The sequence below is a fragment of the Pristis pectinata genome, chromosome 13 (assembly GCF_009764475.1).
Source record: "Pristis pectinata isolate sPriPec2 chromosome 13, sPriPec2.1.pri, whole genome shotgun sequence".
Classification (NCBI taxonomy): domain Eukaryota; kingdom Metazoa; phylum Chordata; class Chondrichthyes; order Rhinopristiformes; family Pristidae; genus Pristis; species Pristis pectinata.
The window spans coordinates 49239970-49256820 of NC_067417.1; the positions used below are offsets into that span (position 1 = coordinate 49239970).

General features: G+C 50.5%; 2 protein-coding genes across 3 annotated transcripts in view; one reads left to right on the forward strand and one right to left on the reverse strand.

Moving 5' to 3' along the window:
* LOC127577199 (lysosomal protective protein-like) overlaps nucleotides 1–3080 on the forward strand; it is a 38153-nt gene extending 35073 nt beyond the window's left edge. The window contains 2 exon segments of the mRNA XM_052028168.1: nucleotides 937–1026; nucleotides 2021–3080. Coding sequence (XP_051884128.1) covers nucleotides 937–1026; nucleotides 2021–2104 — 174 coding nt within the window. The 3' untranslated portion in view covers nucleotides 2105–3080.
* Nucleotides 1–16851, reverse strand: part of slc38a7 (solute carrier family 38 member 7) — a 45575-nt gene that overhangs the window by 4892 nt on the left and 23832 nt on the right. The window contains exons 9-11 of one of the 2 annotated variants that reach the window (XM_052028166.1): nucleotides 10634–10833; nucleotides 9185–9239; nucleotides 5938–7432 (exon numbers count right to left, since the gene is read on the reverse strand). In XM_052028166.1, the coding sequence (XP_051884126.1) occupies nucleotides 7330–7432; nucleotides 9185–9239; nucleotides 10634–10833 (358 nt within the window). In that variant the 3' untranslated portion in view covers nucleotides 5938–7329. Of the gene's footprint in view, nucleotides 1–5937; nucleotides 7433–9184; nucleotides 9240–10633; nucleotides 10834–16851 lie in introns of those variants that run through there. The other variant, XM_052028167.1, reaches the window with a different exon arrangement.

Genomic DNA, 16851 nt, shown 5'->3' on the forward strand with positions numbered 1-16851 from the left:
TACACCCATGTTAACCTACTAACTCTATGGAATGTGGGAGGAAACCGGAGCACCCTGAGGAAACCCACGCAGACATGGGGAGAACGTACAAACTCCTCAACAACAGTGGCGGGAATTGAACGCCGATCGCTGGCGCTGTAATAGTGTCACGCTAACCACTACGCTACCGTGCTATCCAAGATCTGTGGCTTCCTGCTACAGATCCATTGGAAAGTGTCGCTGCCTCGGATTTCCGATGAAGAATTTGCTGAGCATTCACTCTGATTTAAAATGTTGATGGGAAGGACAACTTTTATTGTCCTTGCCTGTCTGCCCTTGTGAAGGCGGGGGGGACACTTTCTTTGACCCCAGTTGTCCTGGTGAAGGGTAATTTAGAGGATTTACAGCCAGTGGCAAGGGAGGGATGTCGATGCATTTCCAAGTCGGGCTAGTGTGGTCTTCCCTTGCTCCAGGGTGCCTTGTCCTACCTAGTGGTGGATGCCACAGGTTTGGGAGGCGTTTTCAGAGAAAGCTGGGCGAGGAAGTGCAGGGCCTTGTGTAGGTGGTACACACTGTGCCCTGGTGGTGGATGGGCTGATCGGCCGGAGACCATCACCAAATGGAGGAATCGTCTCGTGAAAGGTCTCCGAGCCCGAACCCCCAGACATCGAGAGAGCGGCGCTGAGATGGTCCCAATGATCTGGTGTCCTTTCTATCAAAGGTTCCCCCCTGTCCCATAGCAGTTGCGCAGCACGATGTGTGGAACTCGCTCTTCCCGTACCCGCTGGAGGATTGTCGCAGTGGGACAACTGTGCGTCTGTCGGGAGAGAGGGTGTGCGGGGGTCGGGGAGGGAGAGGGGGAGCGCGGGGGTCAGGGAGGGAGAGAGGGGGTGTGGGGTCTGCCTCAGCTGCAGTTGTGTCGTTCCTGAATAACCAAATCATCTGCTTCACCGTCAGAAAACGGTCAATTACCAACCGTGGATTTACGATAAGCAGATCGCTGGGTTCTACGAGCAGTACCAAAACCTCACCTTCCTGACCATCAAGGTAACTACCCCCCCCCCCCCCCCCATTGACTAGCGTAGGGCAGGGGTTCCCTGTCCCACTCTGACCTGTGTGATATACCCCTTTCCCCCTCCCTATACTGTAGAGGGGTGGCTATTGGTGGCAATTGCCCGTCCCTCTGCTCCATGCTGCCGTTTCCAGCTCCTGGTTCCCCCGGATTTGGTCATCGTGACCTCCTGTTGTATGGTGAGACCTGCAGTGTTGCCCTCGTCCAGTCCTTACCTCATGGGTGTTCGCCCTCTCTCGGCTTCCCGCTCCTCACCCAGATGGCCAATGAAACGGATGCTTCTGACTGGGAGGCAGCTGGCTGGGTAACAGGTAGCCAACTCCAAGTCGGTGCAAGTCCATACACACCGTGAAATGTATCACCAGCCTCTGGTCAGCAGGGCAACGGTTATTGTTCCAATAGGTGATGTCACAAAGTGTGAGGTATATCGTCACGGGGAAATGAATTAAGACACCACTGGTACCGTAGTGTCTGAACATTAGGCATTCCGGGTCACCTCTTGGTTCAGGGACTGGACAACTTGAGCAAGACACAACAGAACTGGAGGAACCCAGGAGGTCGAGGGCGGATGGGACACTTCCTTCGACCACAGTTGTCCTGGCGGTGGGTAATTTAGAGGATTTACAGCCAGTGGCAAGGGAGGGATGTCGATGCATTTCCAAGTCGGGCTAGTGTGGTCTTCCCTTGCTCCAGGGTGCCTTGTCCTACCTAGTGGTGGATGCCACAGGTTTGGGAGGCGTTTTCAAAGAAAGCTGGGCGAGGAAGTGCAGGGCCTTGTGTAGGCAGTACACAGTGCTGAAGGAATTGTCCTGTGAAAGATCTCCAAGCCTGAATCCCCAGACACCAAGAGACTGGTGCTAAGATGATCCCAATGATCTGGTGTCCTTTCTGTCAAAAGCTCTCCCTTTGGACAACTCTATCTTTGTTACCAGTTGTTTGGCCTGAGACCACTTCTAATGTTTCTTTCAGGGAGCTGGACACATGGTACCACAATGGGCACCCAAACAAGCCTTGAAGATGTTCGAGTCCTACCTCTCCAACACTCCGTACTGAGGCAGCACCCACCGCGGTTCCCCAGCTCGCCGGCTTACTCGCCAACGGCCTGATGATTGGCCGCTTTTCTTGCTTCTCTTGCAACAATGGGCTTCTTAATCACAGTACACAAACCAAAGCAACGGGTACCAAGCTAAGCCAAGTCCGGGCACGGAGACAGGATCAGGCTGACGTGCGCCATGTAATGTTAACAATGGTAATGAAGGGCTTCTCCGTATTGAAATATGCTGAAGGGCCCTTAAATTGCCCCAGGCCAATTTGGCTGTTTGGTGCTGCTGTTTTTCGTTTTAAAAAGTTAAAACTCTTGGTTAGAATTTGGCTAATTTGGTTTGAGCACTTCATTTGATTAGCAAATCAGTTCCTTGAAGGAACTTCATTGATAATGTGATTTTCTGGGGGTAAAAAAAATGGCAGGGACTTATCACCAAAATTCACTAACTTCACCTCTGCTGGGAAGGGGCAACAAATCCTCACTCTTTTCTATGCATTTGTCCAGAGAGTAACTCTTGGTCTACAGTAAGGGTTATGGTGACAGTCCATGGCCCATCCACAATTCTTCCAGGTCTCTGCATCCTCATTCTAGAGCATCTCCCTTTTAACTGCACTGAGCTTGTGACTCTCTGCTCGCCAGCAGACAGAGAAAGGCTGGGGGAGCGAGAGCGAGAGCCCAGCTTGCAGCAGGGCGGGAGTGAGCACGAGTGAGGCACTAAGGCAGCTGAGAAGTGGACCGTCCATGTCGTCCTCCTGGCAAACCAGGTCAGAGGTACAGGAGCACCTGGCTCAGCAGGCGCTCAGTTTACATTGTACAGGCGCTCATGTTGACCTGGTCTCCAAGACCTTTGATGCTGGTCAGTGCTGTATTTTCTAAACTGCTAAATAGAATGGGGGATATGCTTTGACCCTGAAGTGCCTGTGGCCAGGCTCAACAGGGTATTCTGAAATACACTAAACTACAAATAAATTGTCTAGAACTTCCCGTCTCGTGTATGACTGGGTGGGGTTGGGTTGTTGAGTTTCCAAAGGTGTATGGTCAGTCTCCGGGAAACACAAGAGCATCTCAGAAAATAATGCAACAAGAACAAACCCGAGTGACTTCTGGTCATTTCCTGCAAATTCATCAATTTAAAAAACTACTTGACTGGCAATTAAAACTGTCTAATCATGGAATTCCATTTGTTTTCCAGATATTTTGGGGAGGTGAGACTGGGTGCAGGAGTGAGTGGGAGGGGTGGATGGCGGCCAAAACCTCCAACAACATGTCCAGCCAGAATTGACATCTCGAGAGAGGAGAGAGAGAGAGGAGAGAGAGAGGAGAGAGAGAGGAGAGAGAGAGGAGAGAGAGAGGAGAGAGAGAGGAGAGAGAGAGGAGAGAGAGAGGAGAGAGAGAGGAGAGAGAGAGGAGAGAGAGAGGAGAGAGAGAGGAGAGAGAGAGGAGAGAGAGAGGAGAGAGAGAGGAGAGAGAGAGGAGAGAGAGAGGAGAGAGAGAGGAGAGAGAGAGGAGAGAGAGAGGAGAGAGAGAGGAGAGAGAGAGGAGAGAGAGAGGAGAGAGAGAGGAGAGAGAGAGGAGAGAGAGAGGAGAGAGAGAGGAGAGAGAGAGGAGAGAGAGAGGAGAGAGAGAGGAGAGAGAGAGGAGAGAAAGGAAAGCATTTCCCCCGACTTCCTACCTCTCCCCTGCACTGGTTGATGTTCCTGTAACTTAATGAAGTGACAGAGACGATGAATGGTCTTTGATATTGCAGTGGTCACTACCAGCAGAAATCATCAGCTTCAATCTGGATGCTTGAGCTGTCGAAAGTGTAGTGAATCAATCTTAGATTGGTAGTCTGTAGAATAACCTTACTAGGTGGCGGCTCAGGAGTGGAACCAGTCCTTACACCTTTACAGAACTATTTTTTTGTTAACAGCTTCTGCTTTCATACAAGATTTGCAACATTGCACCATTCTGCTTTTACACAGTGTGCAGCTTTGGGACGGAGTAATTCAGTGAGCTGGAACAGTTTTGTGGAATCCCCAGATATTAACACTGAAGGAAAATATTGTACTGATCCGGACTCTCACACCCAGCACTGCTGAGTTTGCCTTTTCTCATCATATAATGTGTTTTAATAGGAACTTGAGGGGCAACCCTTTTTTAAGCATGAAGAGGAGTGGTATAGATGTGGAACGAGCTGCCAGAGGAAGTGGTTGAGGCAGGTCCAGTAACAACTTTTAAAAGACAGTCGGACAGGGGGATTGATGGGAAAGGATTCGGTTATAGGCCAGATTGGGACTAGCTCAGATGGGCTGCTTGGTCAGCACTGACCAGTTGGGCCGAAGAGCCTTGCTTCCGTGCTTGTAAGACACTATGAACCAGGGGCTAGGAATGCGACAGCAGCACAGGCTGGGTCTGATCAGGGCTCCACGATCCACCGAGTTCCTCCAGATTCCAGCATCTGCGGCTCCATATCTCCTGATGAGCCTAATCCCAGCCTCTAGTACCTCCTTTGGCACTGCAGCAAGTATAAAACTACAGAAAGTATAAAACTACAGAAAGCTCTTAAGAGTTCAGACTTTGTCCTTCACCCTTCATGGCCAGCCCTGGTCCACGCAATGTCTGGATCCAGCTCAGCTCCCCACCTCCAAGTCAATACCCTCACCCTAAAAGGTGAACTCCATCTCCCAATCTACCTCGTCGTGGCCCTTGCACTTTATCCGCCTGCACTGCACTCTCTCTCTAACTGCAACACTAAACTCTGCACTGTTTTCCCTTTTTACTACTTCACTGTACTGGGGCATTGCACTGGAAGGTAGGCAAGCAGAAACTTTACACTGTATCTCGGTACAAGTGATGATAGTAAACAGATTTTAAAAAAAAGCAGCTGGCAATGGCCTGGGAACTCAATGCCACATTGTGCTTCAAACGTACAAATGGTTAGTCAAAGTCTTCGGCCCACTGCGACACCTTCCTTTGAAATCTATAATATTTGCTGACTGACTTCTGTCACCCTGCCCTCGGAGTAGCCAAACCGCAGCAATGCATTCAGCAGCTACTGCACACAGGCCGCATGGCTAGGTACGTTCCTACTCATTCTGATTTCCCTGTTCCTCTCCCCCCACCACGGGAGCTTGCTCACTTCCCTCAAACAGCGAGGGGGCATTTCCAAAGTGGTCCCCTTCTTCTGGGGGGGTGGGAATCTCTTCATATTCTCACAGTTTTTCAGTACCCCGTTGGTTAACGCTTCCTTGCTACCTACTCACCAAAATAATGCTTTACTGCACTCTGACTCTTTCAAAACGGACTGCCGCTGACAGATCCCTTCCCCATTTCAGTGAGTGCACATCGTCCTGCAATGAGACACAATGCCTCAACCTTCAGTCTCACACAGTACATTTCCCAAACCCTGTCTCTCTCATCCCAAAGGAAAACAGAATCCCTGTCTCTTCTGGTTTGTGCTTTCATAAAATCAAAGTGTCAGTTTGAACCACTCCATTTAAAGCAAATAACTAAACAACAACAACACTTGTGAAACTTTTTGTACAGTGAAGGTAAATGGTCCAGGTGAGTTTCCCCAAGGCAACTTACTCATTGAGGAGTGAGAAGAGGGCCCGTTTGTCCGGTTGGACTGTGTCCCTGGTCACCCCCTCCTGTCGCTGGCTCCAGCAAGGCTGCTCTGCACTTACTCGCTGTCACACCCCAGGTGTATGCACCCACCTTCCCCCGTGGTCTGTGAACCCGCACCCTGGGCCTTCATCCTTCACCCCTCTTTGTCCAAAAGAGCTACGGGGAAGTCGTGACCACACCCCAACTCCTCCTCCACACAGCCGGATGCTGTGCCATATTGAAGTGCAGAATAAATTCAGGTTGCTACCCCAATGCAGTAACCCCAATCCATGTTGGCAACCGTGTGACATCTGCGTGACGTGGCTGACTTATAGCTCGGCAAAGTCACATTCCTCAGCTGAGATAGTTCGATTTAGTAATGCTTCCATTAAGAAACTGTACCTTTATTGAAAGCTGTAACGTCAGACATTGGACGCAGATCCTCATTTTCCAACACCAAGGGCAGGCTGGCGATTTGCCACAACGGCCCTCAGAAGACGAGGACAACACCAGGCTGTGCTGAGTCCCGTCCTCGCAGTGCAGAACTTGCTGTCCGCCTCTGCGGTAAAATGAACACTGTCCCGCATGACAGCCTCCTCTCTTCAACTATCATTTAAAAAGGCACTGGCCCAAACTCCAGATTGGCACAAAGAATTCGGGGTTCCGAGCACGCTGTCAAGAGCAGATGTCCGGCGGACTTCCCCGGCCCCTGACGTGGCAAGTGTCGGGTGCCCAGTGCTATTGCACAGAACTGGCCGTAGCAGCAAAGGTCGGGAGATGGGGGAATCGTAGAGCATGTGGGGCAGTGAGGGGTCAGTAGTGGGCTCAGGGAGGGAGCTAACCCAATGAGTGTATCAATGACATCTGGCATGTAGGCTCATGCAGTGTTAGCGGCCAGAGCATTTATACAGGGACCCTTCTATTGAAACGTTCACCAGAAGACCGTGATTTCAAAATGCCTCCACTGCCACCGTTACACATTACAAAGTGCTAGTGATTAAATGACAAACCCTCCCTCAACATTCCGGCTTGATCCCGAACAAAGGCTCCGGCACAACTCACAGGTGGGATTCATGTTTGACTCTGGAAACAATCCCCACCAAACGGTTGCAGGCTCAGGTGCGGAGGAAGCCACACGCGGAAGTGGCCACAGTGGGCGCTGGGGCAGGACACCCGATGGCCTCAAGGGCTGTCAGACACACTGCTACACATTGGGATCAGAGGGGAAGCGGCTGGGAGGTCACTGCCAACAGATGCTGACCCAAAGTCTCTGACGACCTCTGGGCAACAGCTGCCTCCCATTGTGTCACGTACACAGTGGTACAGAGAGTGAGGAGGTTCACAGAAGCAAAACGAGAGAGAGAGAAAACAAAAGATGAATTATCGTGTTCCAGTGTCAGAATCAACAGGAAAAGTGAAGCACCACAGGTCTCTTACTCCGGAGGCCAGTTCTTGCAGAATCCTTCCACCTCCACAGCACAGGCAGTTTTAGTCATATCTCGGCTCCCAGAACATCTGTAAACATTGGACTGTTGGCACAATTCAGTTCACTTTAGACTGGATCAGTCCGCCAGCAGGAATATTTGTGAAATGTGTTGGAGGGACGCGAGGTGGAGGTGACGAGGGCGTCAGGAGGGAGGAGCGGTCATTTGCGTTGGTCCTGGTAGATGGAGCTCACTGTGCTCTGTCCAAAGATGAAACCTCCTAGACACACCATGAAGATCCCAAACAGCACCAAGACCCACCAACTGTGGGGGAGGGAAAATAGACACTCTGTCAGGAGAGATCCAGTCACAGAACCAGGGTAACTCTGAGGGGAAGGGAGCGACCACATAAACACAGTGGCGAAGAGTCATCAGCCCCACCCCGGGCGCGCATTCACTTCTAGAAAGAAGTTGCACTCTCGTTCCAGGACCCGCAATTCCTCAAATAATTAGGCAGTGGGCAAGACAAGCTGGACTACATCCAGGCTGGTAAATTTGTGCCACACACGTGCCAGTCAAGAGAATCTCAAAGCATTCACCACTGGTGGCACCATCGTCACTACCCTCAAACAGCACCCCCCAGGACCCAGAAACTTAACTGGGCCAGGGATATCTCGTGGCTGCTTGGTGCAACATGGATTAACCAGAATATGGTTTTATTCCTCTGGATTCAGAATATTTGGGGTTGGTTTGAATATTAATGGAAGGCGAGGGTCGATGGAGAAACCACTGGCATTAAGACCATAAGACAAAGGAGCAGGTCGGCCATTCAGCCCATTGAGTCTGCTCTGCCATTCTATCATGAGCTGCCATTTAGCCCCACTCCCCTGCCTTCTCACCATAACCTTTGATGCCCTGGCTACTCAGGTACCTATCAATCTCTGCCTTAAATACACCCAATGACTTTGCCTCCACAGCCGCCCGTGGCGACAAATTCCACAGATTCAGCACTCTCTGGCTAAAGAAATTTCTCTGCATCTCTGTTCTGAATGGGCGCCCTTCAATCCTGAAGTCGTGCCCTCTTGTACTAGACTCCCCTACCATGGGAAACAACTTTGCCACTTAGTTGGGAGAATCGAACTGTGGGAGCAAAGTCTACAAACTACAGCCGGGCCTTTTGTGTTGGGAAATGTGTAGAATGTGGCAGGAGTTTGAAAGATTCACATCCCATTTGCAGAAGATGCGAGTTCTTTGGTTAATGATAAACCCGAGAGTGACGTTGTTGGCCGATTTGTGGGATATGGTTTTGGGCGGGGGAAGGAGGAGAGGCAAAGATAGGAGGGGTTGTCACAGGCCGCAGTGACCTCACTGCATGGTGGAACTGGCTCAAAGGAGTGCTCCTGTTCAACGTTCCCATCCAGGGTGGTAGGAAGATAATGAAGGGAGTGGGAATACTGAAGGGCCAGAGATATTCAATACTTGGACTACCTTTCCCCACCCCACCAGCTCCAAAGTCCGAAGGCTCAAACCTTCAAGAGTCAAAGCCAAGCTCCCTACTCTTCAAGACGAGCCTGGTATCTGATGCTGTGACTCCGTCTGGAGACTCCTTGCTCACCCAGCTCAGTATCCAGTCCCAACAGAGCCGTTCTTCTCCCTGTGCTGCACCCAACTGATCCCACTCAGTGTACAAGCTCAGTACATAACCCCAACAGATGCCTCTCCCAAACAGGCCCTCCACACCCATACCAGTATTAACCTAACAGACCCCTCCTCCAGCTCAGTGCGACTCCTCCCACAAGCAATGTACTACGTGTAAAGAGATGCCTCTCCCAAACAGGCCCCCTCTCCTCAATCAGTGTTAACCCAAAAGACCCCTCTCCTTGGGTCAGTGTATTGTCCCAACAGACCCTTCCCCCTCAGTCATCACTCTCTAACAAGTTAGTACAGAGGCAGCAGGGAAAATAAAGTGCACCAGATTATTTGCCAGACCAGACACCGGAAAAAGGATGTAGTTCAGGATGAAGGAATCAGTGCCCAGGGCGTAGAGTTCCCACAAATGCAGCCGTCGGTATTTACCTGGCAGAGTCAGATTGCCGGATCTCAGAGAGCTTCGCTTCGATCAGACAGAGGCCTAAGTGCACAGAAAACAGCATTAACAACGATCCTACAGAACCGTAGCGGCCCCTCCTGTGCTCACCAGCTCTGACAGAGTCACTCTAAGTCCAGCTTCCCCACTCCCCCAATTACCACCTCCAGTAGCTAACCCAACGACACTGTGGAATCAACTTCCAGAACCTTGCAGCTAAGGCGTCCCAGATTTGCTTAACCCATGTCTTACACCACATCTGGAGTAGTGTGTGCAGTCCTGGTCACCCCACTGCCGGAGATGGAGGCTTTGGAGAGGGTGCAGAAGAGGTTCACCAGGATGCTGCCTGGATTAGAGGGCATGTGCCATAAGGAGAGGTTGGACAAACTTGGGTTGTTTCCTCTGGAGCGGTGGAGGCTGAGGGGAGACCTGATAGAGGTTTATAAGATTGAGAGACAATGGATAGGGTGGGGTCTACTTCCCGGGGTGGAAAAGTCAAGCAAACATCAAATACCAGAGGATGTGCATTTAAGACGAGAGGGGGAAAAGTTTACAGGGGTTTTTTCTTAAACACAGGTGCCTGGAAGGCACTGCCAGGAGGTAGTGGAAGCAGATGTGATAGTGGTGTTTAAGAGGCATTTAGACAGACCTGTGAACAGGCAGGGAATAGACCATGTGCAGGCAGATGGGATTAATTTAATTTGGCATCATGGTCAGCACAGACCTGGTGGACCGAAGGGCCTGTTCCTGTCTGGTGCTGTTCTATGACTGCTGAATCTACCTCCATATCCTTGCAGTAAAGTTCCTCTCCGGTAGTAACCTACTGTCAATCCCTGCCCTGTTCTTGCTGACCTTCCTGTCGGTACTTTATCACAGCCATTCAGAATTAGAAATGCTTTAATAAAATCTTCTCCCAAACGTTTCTGCTTTCTCTCCTGAACCTTTCTTCCTCAACATTCCCCTCGTCAAAAAGGGGGAGGGCAGGGGTCCGGGGAGGGGGGGGGGGGGGGAGATCTGTGGGGTTGGAGGAGGACAGGACATGCCCTGCTGCTCTCGCACACTTCCCTGAAATACTGGCTCCTGCTGGGTACTGATCCCACCGTCCCACCCCCACTGTGTGCCAAAGTAGGCATTATCCTGGTGCCAGACCAACTGCAGGAGTCAACAGCTCTAAACCATTCTGAAAACATTCTCCCTCTACAGACGCTGCCTGACCGACCTAGTCTTTCCAGCGTTTGTGTTTTTTTTAATCTCAGGTTTCCGGCATCTGCAGTTTTCTTTTGACCTTACACTACCCGATCACCGGGGGAGGGAGGGTGGCGCGTTCTCTCCCCAGGGACCACCACCAGCCAGCTTGGCCACCCAGGTCTGCAGCAAGTGCGGCAATGCAGCCGTTGCACCTGGTGTCACCCGCATCGCCCCCACTGCATGTTCTGTACCTGGGAACACGAAGATGAAGCAAGCAGCCAATCCACCGATGACGGAGATCACCTTCCCGATGTCTGGGATGAAGAGTCCCAGGATCAGAGTCAGCACGAACCAGGTCACCGTTTGCAGGACCCGGCGCCGTCTCTCTCGAGACCTGTCCACCTCCAGGGCCTCCCCCTTGTATCGGAGCCACAGGCCTTCAATGACAGCCCTGGGTTAGAGGAGATGTCCAAGTCAGACCAAGACACAGCCACACTGAGCAGCTCATCGACACCAACCTCACCAACTCGGGAGATCTTCCCTCCACAGCTTTAAATCACGTAGCCTCCCAACCCCACTCTATCTCCTGCCCCAGATTCACAGACAGGACTGTCCCGGCAGTACTGCTGTGTCAGACTGCTCTTTGCCCCAAACTTATTTCTTCCTACCTTGACTCCATTTTTCCTGCCCTGCTCCAGTCCCTTCCCATTTATATTCACGACACCTCTGACGTCCTTTGCCAGTCTGACAGCTTCCAATGCCCTGGTCCCAGCTGAATTACCCTCTACACCTTCTCAATCCACACCAGGAGGACCAGAGGACCCTCCACTTCTTCCTTAAACAGAGGCCCAACCAGCTCTCCCCCACCAACCGGGCTGAGCCTTGTCACATGAACAACTCCACTCACTTGCTCCAGTTCAAAAGGTGTTGCTATAGACACGCACCTGGGCCCAAGGTACACCTGTCTTTTTGTGGGCTATGTTGGACTGTCTTTGTTTCAGTCTTTCTTGGGCTCACTACGTCAACGACTGCCTTGGGGTTGCTTCTTGCACTCAGACAGAACTCAAGAATTTCATTACTTTTGCTGGTTTCCACCCTGCTCCCAACTTGCATCTCTGACCCTTCCCTTTCTGGATCTGAATCCTCAGCTTCTACCCCACGGTGATAAGCCCTTATACGATGAGATGGACTCTGACCTCACGATCTACCTTGTTGTGACCTTGCACCTTATTGCACTGCACTCTCTCTGTAGCTGTGACACTTTATTCTGTACTGCTACTGTTTTTACCTGTACTACATCAATGCACTCTATACTAACTCAATGTAACTGCACTGTGTAATGAATTAACCTGTACGATTAGTATGCAAGACAAGTTTTTCACTGTACCTTGGTACAAGTGACAATAATAAACCAGAGAAAGGACTAGTTACAAACGTCCATTACAAGCTTACAGACTATGTTGGCTATACCTCCTCTCACTCTGCTTCCTTGAAGGGCAATTCCATGATGATGAGACATTCCATAAAGATGCCCCTTCCTGGACTGTGGCTTCCAAGATTCCAATTGGAACCCACGGAGCCCTTGGCACAGTTCAGATACATGCATCCCATTGATAAACCAATGATGGCTGTATTCTTCCACATCTCTCAGGGATCTGACACGATTCCCATTAGGACAGGCAATCACCAAAGATGCCTTCTCTGCATCAGGAAAAGTGGACCCCCAGCTCAAGGCAGATAGCTACAGGGAATTATGTCCAGTGAGCCTATCTTCAGCTGCCAGTGGAATCAAATTTGTCCAGTTGCCATGGTTACACTTCCAGATTTGAGTGCACGAGTGCAGTTTGCTGTACAGGCACCGTGGCTGCTGTGTGCACCATCTACAAAAGGGTCACGCAGCCACCCACCAGGGTTACTCCGACCGCACTGCGACCTCTACCGCTGTAAAGGACAGGGGCAGCAGGTGCAGGGGGACATCACTGCCCCCCCCAGGCTCCCCTCCAAGTCCAGCACTGTCCCGACACTTATCGCCTCTCCGTTGTTGTCACCTCATCCGAATCCAACATCCGCCCCAACGGTGCAAGCGCCAGTCACGGAGTCGCGCAGCACGGAAACAGGCCCTTCGGCCCAACTCGTCCATGCTGATCAAGGTGCCTTCCTGAGTTAGTCCCATTTGCCCGCGCCCTTCCAAACATCTTTTAAACGTTGTAATTGTACCCGCCCCTACCACTTCCCCTGGCAGCTCGTTCTATATACCCACCACCCTCTGTGCGGAGAAACTTACCCCTCAGATCCCCTTTTCAATCTTTGCCCTCTCACCGTAAACCTATGCCCTCCAGTTTTACACTCCCAGTGGTAATGTTACGCCCACACCACCCCCTCCACACCCCCCTTGCAGGTCAGAAAAGAAAAGCAGTGGATCGGGGCAGGGCACAGCTAAATGCCAGAGGTGGGACAATACCAATTGTTCCATGGTTCGAAAGTTGTTATCTCTTTTGAAACCATTTGGGCGTGTGAATAATTCAGTATCTGCGGTGAAGGATGATTCATGTGTGCAAGATATGATGCTTAACAACGCTACATATTACTTCACTGCAATTAAGCCCCAGGCACATTTGCCCTTCCCTGGTTAAGAATAGGAGCAGTTGCTTGGGAGCTGCTTACAATTAAGATTCTCAGATAGGACAGGAGGGCTGTAGACTGCGTGTCAAATATTTAAAATTAATAAAAGCTGAACACAGAAGGAAGGAAAAACTGCAGGGATTAGTATCAGGTGTACTGTGTGCTGAAGACACAAACCACATTATATCAAGGTCCACATACAGGCTCCTCCACCCACTTATTAAATAGATCCGATCCACAATGGCCAGTGTCACCATCTGACATATCCTCACCTCCCCTCCTGGTATCCCATGGGCCATTCCCTGCCATCCACTTCTATAGGAAAGTTATCAGATGGGAGGCTGTTTAACGCGCTGTTTCGAAAAGAACTCCACAGCCTAAACTCACCTCCCAGTACTGGGTCTGTAATCACAGCTCTTCAAGTGCACAAGTACTGTTTAAGGGAGACATGTGACATAGGAGCAGAATTAGGCCACTTAGCCCATCAAGTCTTCTCCGCCATTCGATCACGGCTGATTTATTTTTCCCTCTGAACCCCACTCTCCTGCCTTCTCCCCATAGCCTTTGAAACCCTTATTAATCAAGAACCTATCACCCTCCACTTTAAATATACCCAATGACTTGGCCTCCACAGCCGTCTGTGGCATTGAATTCCACAGATTCGCCAACCTCTGGCTGAAGAAATTCCTCCTCATCTGTATTAAAGGGTCATCCTTCTACTGAGGCTGTGCCCTCTGGTCCCAGACTCTCCCACTACTGGAAACATCCTCTCCACGTCCACTCTATCCAGGCCTTTCAATATTTAGTAGGTTTCAATGAGACCCCCCCTTCATCCTTCTAAACTCCGGCGAGTACAGGCCCAGAGCCATCAAGTGCTCCTCATACATTAACCCTTTCATTCCCAGGATCATCGCTCTCCAACACCAGCACATCCTTCCTTAGATATAGGGCCCAAAACAGGTCACAATACTCCAAATGTGGTCTGAGACGAGGGTCTCTCCCTCTCCCACCTATTTAGCACATGGGTTCCCAAACCCTACCACCCTCTGGGTTAAAAGATTCTCCTCATCTCCCCGTTCCTCCCCATGAAGCTTTCCTCCTTGCACCACATGGATTATTTGTGTATCTACAGACTTCATCCTGCCTGCTGCATTTTGAGCCTAGATCATGAATACAGATTCCAAGAACCTAAGAGCCAAGCCCAGTTGAACCCCACTGGTAACAGCTGTCCAGCTGCCAAAACACACACCGACCTTTATCCCTGCTTCCCATTTCGGACACATTATCCCAGTTATTTAATTGTACTGCTTCCAGTTTAGAGGAATGTACCCCATCTTCCGACCTGGGGCATTACAGTCGTTGGGACTCACTAACTTTCAGGTAACCAAGTCTCTCCAGTTTGTATCTCACATTTTTGGCAGCTTCTGGTAATGTCAGATTTCACTCATCTGTTCCTATTTACACTTGGTCCAGAGGTACCTTTGGTAGACCCTCCCTCAGCCAGGACCACTCCCACTTGTGGCCAATCACTCTCGCCTGCTCCCACACCACCACAGAGGCTGGGAGGTGATAGGTGCCAGTAACTGTGTCCTCTCCCCTTTTGCTCTCCCCAACTTAAAATCCGTTTCACTTCGAACTCCCTGCAGTTCCGACAAAAGGTCACCAACCTGAAACATTGGTGCTCTCTCTCTCGCCCACCACAGATGCTGCCTGACCTGCCGAGTATTTTGGAATTTTCTGTTTTATCTCTGATTTCTAGCATCTCGAGTATTTCTGCCGTTATATGTCCCCGTGTGCATCCGACATGCAGGCACAGTAGTGTAGCGGTTAGCGTAACGCTTTACTGCGCCAGCCACCTGGGTTCAATTCTGGCCCCTGTCTGTAAGGAGTTTGTACGTTCTCCCCGTGTCTGCGTGGGTTTCCTCCGGGTGCTCCGGTTTCCTCCCACATTCCAAAAAGACGTACGGGTTAGGAAGTTGTGGGCATGCTACGTTGGCACCGGAAGCGTGGCAACACTTGTGGGCTGCCCCCAGAACACACTACGCAAAAGATGCATTTCACTGTGTGTTTCGATGTACATGTGACTATTAAAGATCTTATCCACCTCTCAATCCAGTCCCTACACCAGACCCTCCTCACTACTGCCCCCTACTGACCACTCTGACATCAGTCGGCTGATCAATCCCAGGTCAGAACGCTCAGCTGATCCCAACCCTGCCCTCCAATGCTTCCCAATTCCTAGCTGAGCAGTTAGGTAGTTGGAAGTCCCAGACTGGGGAGATAGACTGAACCCACTCCCCCTCCACCTCCCTGAGGTTTAGAAAGCATGGATCAGACAGGGCTCTGGAGAGTTACAAGGTAGCCAGGAGGGAGCTTAAGAATGGACTTAGGAGAGCTAGAAGGGGGCATGAGAGGCCCTTGGCGAGTAGGATCAGGGAAAATCCCAAGGTGTTCTACACGTATGTGAGGAATAAGAGGGTGACTAGAGTGAGGGTAGGACCGATCAGGGATAAAAGAGGAAATGTGCCTGGAGTCGGAAGAGGTAGGGGAGGTCCTTAAAGAATACTTTGCTTCAGTATTCACCAGAGAGAGAGACCTTGATGTTCGTGAGGATGGTGTATGACAGGCTGATACGCTAGGGCATGTCGACGTGAGGAAGGAGGATGTGCTGGAACTTTTGAAGAACATCAGGATAGATAAGTCACCGGGGCCGGACAGGATATATCCAAGGTTATTATGGGAAGCGAGGGAAGAGATTGCTGCACCTTTGGCGATGATCTTTGCGTCCTCACTGGCCACAGGAGTAGTGCCGGATGATTGGAGGGTGGCAAATGTTGTTCCTTTGTTTAAGAAAGGGAGTAGGGAGAACCCTGGGAATTACAGACCAGTGAATCTTACTTCAGTGGTGGGCAAATTACAGGAGAAGATTCTTAGAGACAGGATTTATGGGCATTTGGAGAAGCATAGGCTGATTAAGGACAGTCAGCATGGCTTTGTGAAGGGCAGGTTGTGCCTCACGAGCCTGACTGAATTCTGTGAGGATGTGACAAAGCACATTGATGAAGGGAGAGCAGTGGATGTGGTGTACATGGATTTTAGTAAGGTGTTTGATAAGGTTCCTCATGGAAGGCTCATTCAGAAAGTCAGGAGGCATGGGATCCAGGGAAACTTGGCTGTGTGGATTCAGAATTGGCTCGCCCATAGAAAACAGAGGGTGGCGGTAGATGGACCGTATTCTGCCTGGAGGTCGGTGACCAGGTGTGTTCCCCAGGGATCTGTTCTGTTACCCCTGCTCTTTGTGATTATTATCAATGACTTGGATGAGGATGTGGAAGGGTGGGTTAGTAAGTTTGCTGATGATACAAAGGTTGCTGTAGATTATAACAGGATATTGATAGAATGCAGAGGTGGGCTGAGAAGTGGCAGATGGAGTTCAACCCAGAAAAGTGTGAAGTGATACACTTCGGGAGATTGAACTTGAAGGCAGAATACAAGGTTAAATGCAGGACTCTTAGCAGTGTGGAGAAACAGAGGGATCTTGGGGTCCACATCCATAGATCCCTCAAGGTTGCCGCGCAGATCGATAGGGTTGTTAAGAATGTGTATGAAGTCTTGGCCTTCATTAGTTGGGGTATTGAGTTCAAGAGCTACAAGGTGATGTTGCAGCTCTATAGAACTCTGGTCAGACCACACTTGGAGTATCGTGTTCAGTTCTGGTCGCTTCATTGTAGGATGCGGAATCTTTAGAGAGGGTGCAGAGGAGATTTACCAGGATGCTGCCTGGATTGGAGACCATGTCTTATGAGGATAGGTTGAGTGAGCTAGGGCTTTTCTCTTTGGAGAGGAG